At 39.1% G+C, this 17,484-nt stretch overlaps 1 protein-coding gene across 11 annotated transcripts in view; it reads left to right on the top strand.

Moving 5' to 3' along the window:
• LOC103002367 (cAMP-specific 3',5'-cyclic phosphodiesterase 4D) overlaps positions 1-17,484 on the top strand; it is a 723,774-nt gene that overhangs the window by 525,088 nt on the left and 181,202 nt on the right. For 10 of the 11 annotated variants that reach the window (XM_007176074.2, XM_007176076.3, XM_057541514.1 and 7 more), the window contains exons 4-5: positions 3,236-3,309; positions 7,643-7,692. In XM_007176074.2, coding sequence (XP_007176136.1) covers positions 3,236-3,309; positions 7,643-7,692 — 124 coding nt within the window. Of the gene's footprint in view, positions 1-2,328; positions 2,744-3,235; positions 3,310-7,642; positions 7,693-17,484 lie in introns of those variants that run through there. The other variant, XM_007176083.3, reaches the window with a different exon arrangement.

The raw sequence follows: 17,484 nt of genomic DNA, 5'->3' as shown, positions 1-17,484 counted from the left end.
TATAAGAAATTATTATTATATAAGTACACATTTCTTCTAGGTTAGTGTGTTCAGATGTTTAACTTTTTAATGAAGTCCACATTTTCCTGCCATTTTCAGTGAATCTTATTGGTTAATAGATGTTTAGAAATACCTAAGAAAGTCTGAGATTAGTGTGTGCAAATAGCATTTAATCCCTCTCACAGACCAGTACAACTCTGTGCAAAAGTTTTCCATAACACTCATCATTTCTTTCCTAAAGTGTATTATTTCTCCTCATTCCCAATGTATTTTGACCTTGACTGATTATACTTTTGCTTGGAGGGGCAGAAGAGAAAGAAATGACCTTAATTTTCTAACCGTTGAGCTGTGTGGGAGAAAATCTCAGGGACCGTTTTGGGTAGCAAGCATTAAAGAGTGAAGAAAATTATAGGAGCGTCAGAGCCCTGACTATAGCTCTTAGAGGGTTGAATTCAAGAAGGGTGAGAGCTGCCCTGTAACAAAAGCGAAGAAAGATTGAACCCTAACTAAGGGGCTTGTGTAAAACTGTTTCTAGTTTTTCCCCACAGCCTGTAGTAGCAGATGTCTCACTCTTTGTGTCCTGCAATGCAGGCGAGAACAGAAAAGACTAACCCAGTGCCTTTGGGATGTGGTCACCCAGGATCACTCGACTTGGCCTAGGGCAACACCCCCTTATAACATTTGGTTGAGACTTTTATTTACACTTTTTGCCAGTATCATGTGTCATAGTGCAGGCGAGAATAGTTAATACTTAACATAACATGTATAAAATATTATTTGTCCTACCACAAAAACAATAATGTAATACTTGCACACATAGGGAATGACGTAGCTACAAGGTTATTTACTGCAGCCATGTTTGTAAAAGTGAAATTTAGGAGACAATCTAAAAGTCAATGAGGAGAGGGCACAGGCAGCTGAATGGAGAAGGGGCTGAAAGGGAAATTTCTTTCTTCACTTTCTACTTTGAAATATTTCATCCATATAAGAGAAGCTATCTAGGGACTTTCTAAAATATAAAGAATAGTACTAAAATCAACAGTTTAAGAAATAGAACAGTGCCAAGATTTTAATGCCCTGAGTGTCCTTCCCGGATTTCATCTATCTGCCTCCTATCAGAAATAACAATAATTTTGCTTTTTGTCTTTGTTATTGAGAAAGAGGCAATCTACTTTTGCTTAAATTCTGTACCATGTGGGGATAGAGATTATGCAAAATTAAATATAAAATTTAAAAATTAAATTTAAATTAAAAACCAAAATAAAATCATCTAATTTAATATCTTTATTATAACAGAGGCAAAAACCTGTATACAGAAAAACAAGTGGAGTAGATCTTTCATGAAGTAATGCTTCCTTTCAAATGAGCATAAAACATGAATTACCTGCGCTACTATTTCTATTTGCCCAGCTGTCAGATGCAGTGCACTTACTATAATTTATTAAAATAAAGTTCTCTGAATTCTGAGGTTAAATTTTTGCCTAGAATAAGGGTCGATCAGGGGGTACAATAATCTTATTTAAAATGCTTTATTAGTGTATTTGATATTCAATTCTTAAAGCATAAATTCAGCCTGCATGATTTTTCAGATTTCTTTCTGCATCACTCAAGATTTCATGCCTAATAAAAGACATCATGGTTTGATGTCAGCAGTTGGCTATTTGAATACTCCGTCATAGGCAGCGTGACCTTTCGGCAATGTGAGTTGTTTATCTGTGATAATGAGCCAGATTTTTCCAGTGACTGAGTTAATCATGGTTGGCACCTTAGGAATCACCATTAACTCCTTCAGGGGATAATGCTGTAGGTCACTGCCCCAGCGCATAAACAGTATCCCAGTGACTTAGAAGAATTAATGCCAGTTTCAAAAATGTCTGAGACATTTTGTCTTAAAACAAAATTTAGACTGACTTTAGTCTAGGTCAGCGCCAAATGACAAAATTCTGGAAACAGCTCTGGAACCCTTGGAGCAATTATAAAAAATGTGCCCTGCTCCCACTGCCACCGGCATATTGTCAGTTATAGGCATTAAGTAAATTCCCTGGGCACACGCCAAATCATTAAATGGAATGTTGCCATAATGGGCTAATATTCACTGAGTGCCTTGTGTTTGCCAGGCACTGTTCTTGGCACCTAAACTGTCATTTCATCTCATTTTCACAGCAACCCTGTGAGGTAGATGTCACTATCCTGGTGTACAGATGAGAAACTAAGGGTCAGAGAGATGATGCAACTTGTCTAAGTTCACACGATGACTATATAACAGAAGTAGACAGTCTGGGGTGTTATTGGTACCTAATAAGACATCTGAAATCTATGTTTTAGGTCAACTTAACATTGTGATTGTCACCCAGATGACCCATAACCTCACCTAATATAGGCTCCGCCCTGGGGGAGACTTGTGCATTCTAGGAGGAAGTGAGGGGGGTAGAAGGAGACAGTGCTCTTGTCACTTTTCTCTCCTAGTCTTTCGATTCTTTTGCCACTTTATAGTTTCACTAGAATTAGAAAAAAGGAGGGGCTATCAGAGATAGTGGGACCTATTGGTCCAGCCTTGTGTATGTGGATATGTTGTGTCTATGTATTCATTTATACAACAAATTTTTCTTGAGTGTCCTCTGTGGGCCAGGCACTGTGCACATGGACAGTCTCATTTTACTTGAGACCATATAATTCATGATTCAGATAACCTTAACGAAGAAAAGAAGCTCTGTTTACCAGCTAGAATAACCATGTGGCAAAGGTGAAAAAACAATTTAAAATTTACTTTGTTTGCCAATTTCAAGATTACGGCATTCTTGGTGAATGTTTGAAGAGAACTTGGGGGTAATTTTGTTTGACATTTTGCCCCTAAAGTGAGACTTTATTAATATTTTATATTATGCTATTTCAAATATGCATAAAATGCAACAACATGCTATCCATATTGCCTGGGATACTGTTTTAGTGGCTGGGGAATCCAGGAATACTGTGGAAACTGCTGCTATTGTCACCATATTCATAGACGATAAGGAGAAATATCTGGAAAATCCTTAAGTCTGGCCTCTCTGGCTTTCAAATGGATCCATGTAAACTTTACCAGGAGCTGGGAGATTCTTCAGTACTATATGAAACTAAGTTGCAAGCAATATCAAATTTTCACTTAACAAACCATTTTTAAAAATCACCAGACCACTTCATATTGCATTAAAGAGGGCCTTATTTCAAGAAGTTTAAAGAATCATTTTTGTTGTAGGTCTTGGCCAGCCTGCGAACCGTACGGAACAACTTTGCTGCATTGACTAATTTGCAAGACCGAGCACCTAGCAAGTAAGTTATTCATTTTTTCCCCCCTCCTTCTGGCTGAACTTTTATACAGTGTTTTTTCCATTTGACTGAACTCAAGGCAGTATATTAGATTTCTCTGAATCATTGCCATGCTGTCTAACCATTTACACTAAGTCATATGAAGTCCTGTTAATTTTCTGTAAATACTTTGTAGTGATGGTTCTCCTATCAGAAATGAATCAGGATGGCAAATAAATATGGTGATTCCATCTGTCAGAAATCACCTGGCAGGATCAGTCCTCTGCCCAGTTATTTACACTCAGGGTAACTTTATAGGTTTGGCTTAATTCATAAATTTACCATGGGCAAATAACGTCATCAAGCTTTGAAGTCAACCCAAAGTTATCCTCTTACTTCTAAGACAAACATTACTTGGAGAAGTGTCATATCATAGGGAAGATCTCTAATTCTCTTGCCGTTACTGACTCAGATCAGCAACAGCATGGAAGTGTTAACAAAATGGGGATTTATGGGATAACAGGGGAAGCATTTGAGAGAGAAAGCTAAGATGGAAAATAACTATAATTTGGGGGTCCTAATAAAGATGGAAAATGAAAAAAAGAAAATTAATTTTCTAAGATTAGATGGAAAACTGATTATTCAAATGCCATAATTTTGACAATGTATTATGAATAATACAATATTATCATTAAAATATCAACTCTGAAGAATTTTCCAGAAAAAAATAATATTTCTTTAAATCAATATTAAGAGGACAGTGAATAGAAATTTATTTGAACTTATCTAAGCATATAAAATTTTGTTGTAATTACTACTTCTTAAAGAACACATGAAAAAAATCTAAACTTTCCATCCCATAATAATAGAATCTACCTCCCAAATTCACATTTTCCATGATTAAGAAAAGCTCTGGCCATTATGCACATACTTCTTGTGATAGAACAAGGTTTTTTTTTTAAAAAAAAAAGTCAATATAAATGCCACAATGCAAATAATTGGAATGGAACACAGAGGTGTCAGTTGACTGTCGTGTGTTGCCGGTAATGAAATTTTGCAGTCCTGTTCCCTTAGCCTGAGCATTTCTCACCTTCTTCTTCCCCTCCTCATCCACTGGGCTAATTGTAATTCATTCTTTAGGTTACAGCTTAAATATAATTTCGTTTGGGGCACTGTCTCTGACTAACACCCAACATGCATGCACACCCACAGGCCCCAGCCTGGGTGGTATGCTTTTCCATTGCCATCTGATTGCATCCTGTCCTTAACCCCTGCTTTAGCATGTTTCTCTCAGTGTCCAGTTGCCTATCTGCTTGTCTTAAGAATGTCAGCTCCCAGAGAGCAGAGGTCATATCCAGTCCACGTTTGAATTCCCGGTGCCTAGTGTAATACCCAGCACAGTGTCATCACTCTGCATGTGCAGCAAACTGGCTGGAGGGGTGACGCCAGGACGCAGAATGGGAAACCTGAGGGTGGGCTTCAAGCTGTTTGTTCATTACCAAACACATCTTCCACGTTCAATCGCCCCTTTGGGGCTTTTGGCATTTGGTAGCTCCTAGGTATAGTCACCTCCTCTTTGGAAAGTCTCCACCCTGCAAGAGAAATGAAATTACTGGTGTCCCTTACAAACTTTTTTAGCCTCAACTTTTGTCCAGGAAATTGAGATTTTTGTCTTTGAAAGGTGAACAAAACTTTATAACGAATTCCTTTTATGCTTCCTTCAGACTTGGTCACTTGTGTAGCAGCATCTCTACCTGTGGCGGACACATAGTTGTTCAACAGGTGTGAAGGCATCAGGCTGGCCTTTCTGCCCCCAAAGAGGTGATCTGAGGCCCATTCTATATGAGACAGAGATTTTCAGCTGACTTACAGGGACAAAACAGATTAAAATGGAAAAGAGCATCCAGAGGAGGGTAGAAAATCATACTTTATGCCTGAACTTGACCTGCTTTATAATGCCCTGGGTGAAATCTAACCAAACAGTATTATCTGGCAGACCCTAAGTAAAGGTATTTGTGGTCTCTCTTTTGGTCGGTACAGATTTGTACCTCCTTTATTGATTCAAACCCAATCAGCCTTTTCAGGTATCAGGATAGTAGGACTCAATCTACACACAGATAAACTCTGTTCTGTTCAGTGATAGCAAAATGGATATGGATAGCAAAATAGTGCATCATCACGTGATGAGCCGAGGGAGCCAGAATTCCCCCGCAGGGTACTCACAGTGCCACTAGAACACTCCCAAGCTCACCGCTGGATTTTGTGGAAGGCATATGCTAGCTTGCATGATCCACCTTTACTATTTACTACAAGAAAGGAGCCTAGAAGCATGCCTCTGAAGCCCTGACCCCTGAAGGTCCTCACTTGCACGTGGCTGACTTTTGCTAACTCGCTGCTGGTTCCTGTGCCCTTGCTCTTCCTTGTCCTTGAGATTTTCCATTCCAGAAGTGAGTTCTGGCTCATTCTTCATTAAATGATTTATCACTGTAGCCATGGATCAAATGATTGATATTTTCTGCTTGTCGTTACTTGTTGAAATATCAAGTTCCCAAGTGCCAGTTGTAGGATTGAAATCAAAAGAAGATAATAAGAAACAAGTCCATGATGTGGTTTCCAAAACTATAGAAAAGTTTAAAAATATTTCTTTGATGCCTTTCCTAGACAAAATAAATGCTTTCTAAATTTTCACAGAGCAAGGACTAAAAAGGAGTAATCATTATATAAATGATTTGAATAATAAACTCTCAGCAAGTAGATATCTGTTAGTATATAGACCAAAACTATTTCAGAGTAGCAGTTTTAAACATTAAGCTTTCTTTTTTATAAAGCATTAGTTAAGTTTCAAATTCCCCCATTTTATTTCATAATAAAGACTAAAATAACTCAGAAGTAAATGTTGGTGCATTTTCAATCAAATGCAAATTTTCAATCCCAAACTGATATCAGTAAATTTAAGAGCAATCAGACAGATCCAGATGCTGACTGGAACCAAGGCAGTGGGAATTTAAGAAGTACCAGACTGCTTTCCCCATGTATCTTCCAGCCCTGCTAAGAGATTCATCATCTCAGGAAGGCAGATTGGACCAGGGCTCTGCAGGAACCTGTCATCTGCACAGGTTCCACGAAAGCAGCCTAAAAATAAGGCAACATAGCAGAGTGCAGGCCCTAGAATCACATTGCTTTAGTTCAAATCTCAGCTTTCTTACTTTGAAGAAGTGATTTAAATTTCCAAAGCTTGTGTTTTCCTCATTGGTAAAATGGGAACCATGAGTCTGCCTGCCTTAAGGTTTCTTATGAGGGATTAAATGAGATAATTCATCTAAAGTGCTCCTTTAGCGCAGCGTCTGACACGCAATAAGTCCGTATTAAGCGTTAGCCACTACTAGAAGTACCAAAACAAACAACCCCCAGAAATGAAAACAAACATTTTTCAGACACCCTTGAATGTATCTATTTTCTAAAATTTTCTTAAAGATCACTAATTTTAAGAGCTTTCAATTGTAAGTAACAACTTTATAAGGTTACATTTCAAAAAAATTAATGGAGATTCCATAAATGATATTTTCTTCAACATAATCGATTAAGCAGTGGATACATTGTGCTGGGCTCTGCAGGGAATACAAGTTAATCAGATAGCATGGGGTTTTGTTTTTGTTTTTGTTTTTTACCCCAAGGGGTTTATAATCATCGTGTGAAACTTCGCCAACATCTGAAAAATTAGAGAATGCAAAATAGAATTGATTTAAGTACCTTTAATTTATAGTGTTTCTAAAGTCTCTGTAGCATCTCTTTGGACCCATCGTTAATATACCTCTCTAACAAATGGATCAGAGGCGTTTCTTAATATAAGGAAATAGAAAGGAAAAAGTTGAAGGATAATAGCTTCTCAAAGTGCAATATAGTTTACAAGGGGTCATTCACTTCTGATAATGTATAGGCAATCATGAGAACTTATGCCAAAAATAAAAGTTTCTTAACACTGTATTAGAGAAACCAATTGTAGACTGACTGCTTTTTCAAGTTCAGAAAGTCTGTGTTTGCTCTGTAAGCCCTGGCTTAATTGAATACGGTCAATCAACAAGGACTTCCTCTTCTCTCTTGCCTCTGTGACATTTACATCAGCTTTATTTACCCCAAAGTCTATCACCATGTGATTTAGCTTTTTTTTCTGACACATGATCTGAACTATAGTACAAAGGGTGCCTAGGAACTTGACTGGCTAGTCTGAAAGAAATCTTCATTTGCATGTCCCAACTTAAAAATAATCCTTAAATTTAAATGGCATATCTGAAATGACTCAGAGAGTCCTGAGACCAACAAATATATTTACAGCTCTGTATTTTTCTGTCTTTGTCAGAAGATCACCCATGTGCAACCAACCGTCCATCAACAAAGCCACCCTAACAGGTAAGAAGGACCTGGGAGATTATTCTTCTCCCATCTAGGAAAAAAGCGAATTTTCCAAGATTCAACCTTATTAGCACCAGTTGTTTCTGCAATTCTAAAATCTTTAAGAAATTAATCCTTTCTTCTCTATATTGTCATCTCTCCCACTGGTCTCACAAGCTGTCCATTTAACCTATTGGAAAAACTTAACTGATGCACCATTTTTTTTAAACAAGTTAAATTGTTGCTCTTCCTCGGTTGAGTGTTGGTTGGTCTGGGCATTTGTATTTTGAGAGATAGCATTGCCTTCGAAATGCTGACCGTGTTTCCGAGCTTGTGTTATCAGCATGATGTTAATATACGGTAGCTTGGTTTAATGAAAGTCAAAGCATAAATAAAAGGTACCTTCTTGGTTAATGAATTTCCCGGTTGTGTGTAGGAAGGAACACCATTCCAGTACTCCTGATTTGGAGCCAGAGAGTTGAGATTAAATTCAGTCTGGGAGAGGAGAGAAGAAGTAATTTTACAATACAGAAAAGTTCAATGAGATCAAAAGAACAGATGTTTGGGGAAGAGAAGTGGATGGAAGGATGAGGGGCGTAGAGGTCAGAAGAATAAAATTACTCCGATTCCTATTAGTCTATTTTAGACATGGGGCTTGACCTCAGCCGAGCCAAAAACAGAACAGATGATCTCATTTTGCTAAACCTGAAACCGAATTGAACTCATTTGATCATTTCTTGAAACCCCAATTGATTCATTAAAATAATTGCCTGGAGAAGAAAACCCATGTTTTCTAAAATTATTACCAGAAGACAATTAACATATTCTCCAAACTAGACCAATAGTTCACTTGATTCAAGTGTCTTCTTTGGACTCCAGCTCATGATATGCTGAGGAGCTCATTATTACATTATTAGTGACTCTACTTTGCTGGAAAGTTAACTTCATCATGTCCAGTCAGGACCTTTCAACTGGGCTCCTTTGTGGTCACCACATCAAAGTGATTCTGGGACAGTCGTTAATGTTGGTCTTTCCTGAATGCCTTTCAAATGGGACTTGTGTTCCACTGACTATTACATTATTGGTTCTCTTTTCCACGTGTATCTTTCAAGATCTTATTGGTGATGATTTTCAACTGGCATTTCATAGTCTTATGTCTGGTTTACCCATTTTCTTTTTGGCATTGGTCAAGAGATGAACAATAATTGAAATTCCTACAGATTAAAGTAAGTTCTTTGAGTAACAGATTTCTTCTTCAGAAACCCCAATTTAATATGAAAGAGCCCAAATCTACCTGGGGCCTCTAATGAGAGAGACCGCGTGGAACCTGGTCCCCAGCCCTGCTCCCAGCACTAGACCTGACCCATATAAAGAGGGAGACTCTCACCCCCTTTATCTTTGCAATAAGTAAGACTCCTCTGACCTCACAGTCTGTGCAGAACTCAGTGCTATTTTGGTCCCTGAAAGCTTGTAGCCTGAGGTCACATATGAGCCAGCCCCACAGAGCATCCTACCGGAAGAGCAGCTGCAGGTACCAGTGGAGGCTGCTGTCCACCAAGAGGTTGTGTGTGCTCCGTGGTCAGGGCAGCTGTCCGGCCACCCTGGCCAACGTCTGGCACTGATTAAAGAAGGAGTAGCTGCACTCAGAGGGCACAGACTTGGTCTTGAACACATATGAGAGGCCCCGTCGAAGCTCCCAGAAATTTCACGTAGTGCTGAGGCCCGGAAGCAATACCAGAGGGGACTGTGGGCCACGGAAATCTGGGCTAATATGGCCTCATTTGTACCCACATGATCTTGACCTGAGGCCTGGGGACGGTGGGGCTCTAGAAATATCTTATTTAGGAAGGGAAACTAATTAACTGTCATCAAGGGCTTTGTGCGGCTGTGTTCATCCCAAAGCACAACAGGAAATTAAATGACTAGTGAATGGAAGCCTTCTTCCTTGCCCAAGAATAGCAAACCAAGGTGAAAAAGTCAGATGAGGGGGTGAGGGAATGAGGGCAACAGCAAGGGACATTCCTCTGTCTGAGCTCATTCTGAAAAAGTATGCCCTTAAAACCATAAATCATGAAAACAGTAGTGGTTGAGACTTCGATGGAAGACTTCAGACACACAAAAGGTGGTGCTTGTGAATTCCTGCCCTCAGCAGCTGACAGCTCAGGATTTAACTCCAAGTTCGCTCCCTGGCAAGTGAGTGAAGTGGAGAAGAGTGTTAAAAAGAGTCAGTGGGACACGCTGGAAGAGGAACTTGGCCTTCTTAGAAATTTTTCTTAGGTTCTAGAGGAACAGTGTAGTATACAGGTAAGTTCATGGTTGGTCCAAAAGGCCGCTGTGGTGGACAGGCGCCTCTGGAGGGCAGCTCCATAGAACATCACTGACAGGGCGCTCCTGGAATTGGGGAGGCGGGGGGCGGGAAGCTGCTCTGCATGTCCAGAATCCAAGCCATGTTCTACCATGGTAGCTGTGTGGCTCTGGGCAGGTTACATAGCCTATCCCTGCCTGTTTTCCCATTTACAAAACAGCGATCATACGTCATGCAGTTATTGCTAAATAAATGAGTTCATCTGTACAATGCTCTTAGCATAGAGTAAGCACTCAGTGCATCATTTTATTTTGCTTTGTTGTTGTTTTTATTGGTTTTTGTTTTTAGGATTCATGCCATATGTAACTAGGGGTGATGGAAAGAACAGGCCAGAGAGATGAGAAAAGGAAAGGGAAGAGTGAAAGACAAACTGGCAAGGTCATAGGAGTAAAAGTTATGGATGCCCCCCAAAATGGTCAAAATGCACACACTTCCTTTGTGCCTGTTATAAGTGGGGCCTCTAATTGCTCCCAGCACTGTATCCCGACCTCTCATCACAGCCACAGGCATTGGTGCCTTTGTGGTGTGGATGATAAACTATTGTTCAGGATTATTTTCAAAGTTGAAGAACTTATTTTTGAGTCACAGAACTTTGAAGACAGAAAATTAACTTTCCATAAGTCAACTTCTTGAGTTTTATAAAAGGAGAGTTGAGAACGTTAACTCTCTCTCTCTGTCACACTACGCCTTCTAAACTTGCTCCCGTAGAACTTAGACTACTCTTTTCCCCCTTGGAGGTTATTCCATTTGACATGTGTTAAAGCCAGGAAAGTTTGATTTTATCTCATTAGGGCTAAAGCATGTTAGTTGGTTGCCAGATTTTATTTCTATACATAATAGGTAAATGCATAGCTCTACAACGATTTAACAATTTTTCAAAAAATAAAGCTTCCAAATGTGCATTTAGAAAAGAGCCTTCCTGCTAAATGGCTCTTTGTTCTTTAGTGTGATATAACAAAAAGACCGGTGTGTGGCATTTGGGGGCCTGAGTGCAAACCCTGTCTCTCTCATTCGGTTTATTCCCTCGTTTGAAGAATGGAGATAGGCGTTCCTCTCAGTGCTGTTGCAGGAGTTCAAGGAGGTAGGTTAGACGAGGAACAGAAACCTGTCATGAGTAACTCACCAAGTGTTTTCTTCCCACAACCCTCCTCCATGCCTGACATTTTGTTGTTGTTCCTAAAGCTATTTTAAAAACGGGTAGCGTAGAGGAGGAGGACCTTGGTGATGTGTCAGCTTTACTCGTGCACTTCATTTATGATTTGGTTTGCAGACAGTAACGATGGGACATTTTTAGGAATCCCTATACTTAGTGCAAGGCTCACATGCATAGGTCCTTAGCGGATGGTGAGTAGCAGAACTAAAGAGTGTGTAGAAACATGAGAGGGCAGCAAAGAGTCAGAGCTGCCCAAGCCATACCTGCGTTGTGACATTGAGCCCTGGTTTTGGTGTAGAGCCATGTCTTTGGGGGCACAATTGGTTCTCTTGAGCATTTCATTTTCAAATGATGTTCACTCAAGAAAAGAGTTCTGTGGCCATCTCATGAGACCTTGTCACGTCTCCACGATATCACTTTACAATGTTTGTTATTTCCATATTTTCTGTCCCTTTATTTAATCATATTTAAACTGAGGATTTTCATGTGAGAATGTAACTGAGAGAAAATTTATTTAAACTTTCTTTTAAACTTTTAAAGATGAGAAAACTGAGACCTAGTGAGAGAAAATGCTACTTAGAGGCAGAGCCAGGAATAAATGCAGGACTCCTTTTTGCCAAGTTTAGGATCCTTCGTATACATAACCCTATAAAATTATCCATCAAATGAGGGTAGCCTTCAGACCCACCATTGAAGTATATGTTTTGGAGAAAGTAAAAGAAATCTTACAGGATATTGATTTCTGGGTAATAGATATAACATTGGATTTTCTTTGTATATGGACCCAAAAATTTGAAAATATCCTGTGCCGATTTCTCACTGGACAGGTCTTTGTATTTAGAGCTATTTTTATTATATCCATAGCTTATATCTTAGAGGCCCTCAGATAAGTAAAGATTGGCAGACTAAGGAGAAGATACAACTTCTATCCGTGCAATAAAACTACTACAATTGCCCACTCTTTACCTGTAGAGGGAGTGCAGGAACAAGCGTAAAATAACGCAAAAGTAGTTTTAGTCCAAAAAAAATTTTAGGTATATCTCCACTCATATTTTTTACCCTGAATATTCCTAACTCCTTAAAAAAAAAAAAAAAAGAGTGCATTTTCAATAGAGTTTAATCAGTTGGTAAGCAGAGGATTTAAAAAGTAAACTATCCAAATATACTAGTTAGTCAAAATACAATAAGACACTTACTCTTGTTTGTTTATTGTTCTTCTAAAGCACAAAGCAGTTTCTAAAATCCATTGAAGAAAAAAAAAACAGCAAAGATTTTTAGCCGGAACAGTTATTTTGTTATTACCGGGACTAATCATTTAACACTTTGCACCACTAAAGAAAGGAAACTAAACAACTACTTTATGTGACAATAGCAATGCTAGCGACTTATGTAGGTTTGCCTTTTAAATCTGCGTGTGCACATGTGTGTGTGTAATAAAAACAACTAGTGTACATAACGTGAAAAGAAATATATATATATATAAAACAGATAGTAGTTGGAAGCACAAGCCACTAAAGAAGGCAAAAGAGACCTCAGTGCGAGCAATACGTAAGGGCTGAGGGGACATCGAACTAAAAATGTATGTTAGGGCAGCGAGTGTGGGGGGCGGACGAAGACCCAGCCGTTGCCCTGGACGTCTCACCCTCCTCATCAGCCACTAGCAGGCACTAGCTTCATCATGCAGCTGTTTTTCTCCTTTCTTTTAACAAGAGCAAAAATTGTGGTGACGCTTTAATGATTGCAGAGAATGAGTGCGCAGTAAGCTGTTTTAGGAATGTGATTGAAGAATGCTGAGTACACATTATGCTTAATAGCTTTAATAAAAAATTAATAAAAATTGTGTATGTGAGTGTTAGACATTGGCTTTTGTGGGGAGCTTTTTGCTTGTTTTACTTTTATATTCAATACATATGATGAATGTGGAGTATTCTAAATTTTTTGAGCCAGAGGAGTTTACTTTTACAAAAATCCCCACGTTAAAAAGACCTCTCTGGGAAAAACATTGAACTAAAAGATTTGCTTAAGTGCTTGGAGTATGACTGCTTGTTACTTAAATTTATGATCTTTTAGAGGGGTCAAAGCCTGTTTTCTTCCTTATAGGCTAACTTGTTTTGCCTTCTTATACTTTCACTAAATAAGTAGAGTTATCTCTACTAATTTGTAAAAAGACCAGGTCTGACAATCACTTTTTGACCAGGAATTGATTAAAGTTATATTTGGTTTTCTAAACAGTAAGAAAACAAGTGAATGTCACAATCATGGGAAAATATAATTTAATTGTAACTGTATTGCCTGAATATCTGCTCTGGGTATTTTGTTATAACTTTAATTGAAACAATTAAACAAAACAGCATATTCATTGAGTCCGAACAGCAAAAAGGTTATGAGTGAAACCATATAGATTGAAAACCCAACTTTCCTCTTACTAGCTATGTAATCTTGGTCAATTTACTTAAATTCTCTAAGCTTTCATTTTCTAATCAGTAAATTCTAAGTCAGGGATTAGTATAGTGCTTGGTACCCAGAATGTACTCAACAAATGTTAACTTTGTTAACATTTGGCATGCAATAAGGTAGGTGTTGGAAATAAAAAGATGAGTAGAAGGTGACTACTGGCTTCATGGAAGTCACATGGGGACACCGAACGGAACCATGAAAAATTAACAAGCTAAGTGCCACGACTGAAGCAAATTCAAATACATATATGTATTTGAAGGCGAGGGCAAGTGATTCTACCTAGGGGAAGCTCCCTGCTGAACTTAGAAGAAGGTGGAGTTCTCCATATGGTTAGAAGGAGAACACCTCATGCCAAGGGACCAGCAACAGTGAGTGCTAGTTCAGCTCAAGGGACTCGGGACAGTAAAGGACAGAAAGAGTTGAAAGTGTATGGGAGCAACAGAACATGATCTCCAAGAGTAGATTAAGGCAGTAGCATGAAGAGCATTGGAAGTCAGTGTAAATAACAGTGGACTATATTTTACGGGCAATGGAAAATCATCAGTCATTTCTAAGCAGAGGAACAAGTACACATGTTAGAATGACGATGTTGGAAGCTGCATAGAAAACAGATCGAAAGGAAGAGAGACTAGCAGCAGCCTCATACTCATCCAAAGGCCGTTACAGGCCAAGTACCCACTGAAGATCATGTGGATCTGAACTGGGGTGTTGGTGTTGGGGGTGGAGATGAGGAAATGAATTCACAAGTCTTTTCAGAGAGTTGAGAAAGCTTGATGGGTGATTAGATTGAGAAGTGAGGGAAAAGAAGAGAAAAATGAAGTCATACACACAGGTGTTCATCACAGCATTGTGCATTTGTACAAGAGACTGAAAACAACCCAAGTGCTAAATAATATGTGAGTTCTATTTAAGTATCAAAAATTCCATAATAAAAAAATTTAAATAACTTATTCATGAGAAAAATTTTATAATGTAGAAAAATGCACCTAATTTAAAGAATATATGTTACAAAATTCTAAGTAAGCAATAGGCACACATTTCATGTATTTTAATTATGTTTATTGTATTTAATTTAAGACATTTTTGGATGTTGACTGGTAACTAGCAAAGGCCAATTTTACATAGAATCTGGTGACAAACTTGTAAGTATCTCTCAGATCAGTTTTCTTTTTTTTTTTCTTTTTTTTCTTTTTTTAATTTATTTAATTAATTTATTTATTTTTGGCTGTGTTGGGTCTTCGTTGCTGCGCGCGGACTTTCTCTAGTTGAGGCGAGCGGGGGCTACTCTTCGTTGCGGTGCGCGGGCTTCTCATTGCAGTGGCTTCTCTCATTGTGGAGCACGGGCTCTAGGCGCGCAGGTTTCAGTAGTTGCGGCACGAGGGCTCAGTAGTTGTGGCTCACGGGCTCTAGAGCACAGGCTCAGTAGTTGTGGCACACGAGCTTAGTTGCTCCGCGGCATGTGGGATCTTCCCGGACCAGGGATCGAACCCGTGTCCCCTGCATTGGCAGGCAGATTCTCAACCACTGCGCCACCGGGGAAGCCCTCAGATCAGTTTTCTGTTTGCCTCTCCTCACTAGAAAAGGTACTAATGAGACACTGCCAAATGATCTTTCAATATTATTGTGCCCCAGTGAGCATTCACTGTATTTTCAGATAATAATATGCCTTGGATAGGGCAGCACTCATGGTGGTTATTGAGCTTATGACAAGACAGTTCTATTATCCTCCAATCGATCAGAAAAGCTACCATGAAAATAGAGGCATTAAAGTCACCAAAGTCCCCTTCAGCCTGTATCCCTTCCTCACCACCTCGAGTTAGAAAAATGCAACATTTCCCAAACCTGCCTGATCTAAGGAACCCCCAAGGGATCCTTGAAAAACAACACGAAAAAACAGATTCCAAGACAGTGCAGAACAAAATCTTTGGGATAAGGCTCAGGATCTATATTCTTAACAAGTGCTCCAAATTAATGAATCAGCCAAATTTGGGAGAATAATCGGATACTGAATGAAGTAGGCAAGAGTGCTGCTCTGGACAGTGTTGACATTGCGTTGCTGGAAAGTTGTTGGAAAATCATTGTCTTTCTGGAAAATGTATATAGTGACACCCACACCCCCCATCCAACAAACAACGCAGCCTAGGATAAGCAAGATAATATGTGTGGAGTGCTTTGCGATTAGCAAAGGATATACAAGGTGACATTATTATCTGTGCCATCCTCGTCATCATGGTCATCATCATCTGAACCATCACCCCTGTTATCTCTCCAAATGTATACAAATTTTAATTAGGCCAGCTTGCCCCTCTCCTAGAAGAAAATGAAGTATCATGTCCATGTTTGAGTATGAGGGTGGGAGTGAGTTCGGGAAATGTTATGTTTAGTAACTGTATTCTTTTTGTCTTTTCACACACTGTACCAAGTCTCCTTTAAAAAAAAAAGAAAGAGAGAGCGAGAAAGAAACAACAAAAGCTGCATTCTTAAGTTACTCCCTTTATCCACAAAGGGCTTCCCACCCATGTATGCCTTAAAAAGTATTCCCCTAGGCACACTCAAATACAAGACTGTGGTAGGGCAAAACAATGAAAATTCCTTTGGGTCTAATTTCCCAAATTTTCCTAGTTGAGTGTTACACTGAATTATTTAACTCTATGAATAAATGAGGATTTCACTCACAGCATTCTTTCTTTCACTATCTCAGAAAATGCTTTTTTAAAAATTGGATCTATTATTAATACTAATATTAATAAAAATTAACATTTTCTGACATTTGATATCTATTAAAGACTCTACATACATAATCTCTTTTAAATCTTATGATAATTCAATATAGCTTCAAATGACAAAGTGTAGATTAAGTATGACTCAAAGGCAGAACCTAGAGGCTTCCCTCCCTTAAAATGTATTGATCCATGCACAGAAACACACACAACCTGCTGTCATCTTCTCCCCAAAGTTATTCTTTCCTTTCTTTCTTCTCTTTCTTTCTTTCTTTCTTTCTTTCTTTTTTTTAAAGAAGAGACAGCAGAAAATGAACCTACGTTGTCTATTACGGAACATGTATGAATGGAGGGTAGGACGGAGGATGGATTAGATCTGTGGATACAGAGCAACCCTTTGGGAAACCCTAAGGAGTCAGTTTTATAAGCTAAGGAAAGGATTTTTGCTTGTGGGGTAGAATTCCTCAAGCCTTCAATTCTCACAGTTCTCTTCCTGACTTCTCTGAAGTGCCTGTGTGACAACGCCCAGGGCAGGAGCGTCAGCAAGGAAAGGACCCCACAGTGTGTGGGAGCAGTGAGGATGTCAGAAGGTTCGGGATAGGGCAGTGCTTGAGCCTCTGCACTCACCTTGCTTCTAGGACCAGTCACTGTTAACCCCTGAGATAACAGTTTCAACCATGGGGTGATATTCATCTTCTCTTTGTGTGTAGACTCACCGTAGGCTCTTCATCTCCATTATCATTTGCTTGGGTACCAGTTCTAGCCATGACATTCCCCAACTCTCTGTGCCCCAAACACACTTCCTCTAGATATTTCTGATGCCTACATATCCAGTGCTTTTTAGTGTGCTGTCTTCTCCTTTGTGGTTCTTTTTCGGCCCTGTTGGCACTCTGAAAGCATTTCTAATTCACTGGACTGTTTTCTTCTACCTGCCTAGCAAAACAAATGGATGCTCACGTCTTTTTTTTTTTTTTTTTTTTCCGGGTATGTTTCTGGTATTTGCATATTGCACACTGAATTGTCCACGTGCAGAACTTCATTAATGGGTTTGCTCCTTCACTCATTCAGTCACTTGGATGTGAAAGACTGTGCTTGGGCTCTCAGGACCCAATGAG

This window comes from Balaenoptera acutorostrata, chromosome 2 (assembly GCF_949987535.1).
Source record: "Balaenoptera acutorostrata chromosome 2, mBalAcu1.1, whole genome shotgun sequence".
Taxonomy (NCBI): domain Eukaryota; kingdom Metazoa; phylum Chordata; class Mammalia; order Artiodactyla; family Balaenopteridae; genus Balaenoptera; species Balaenoptera acutorostrata.
The sequence above is the reverse complement of the archived record's forward strand: the minus strand, read 5'-3'. Positions and strand labels throughout refer to the sequence as shown.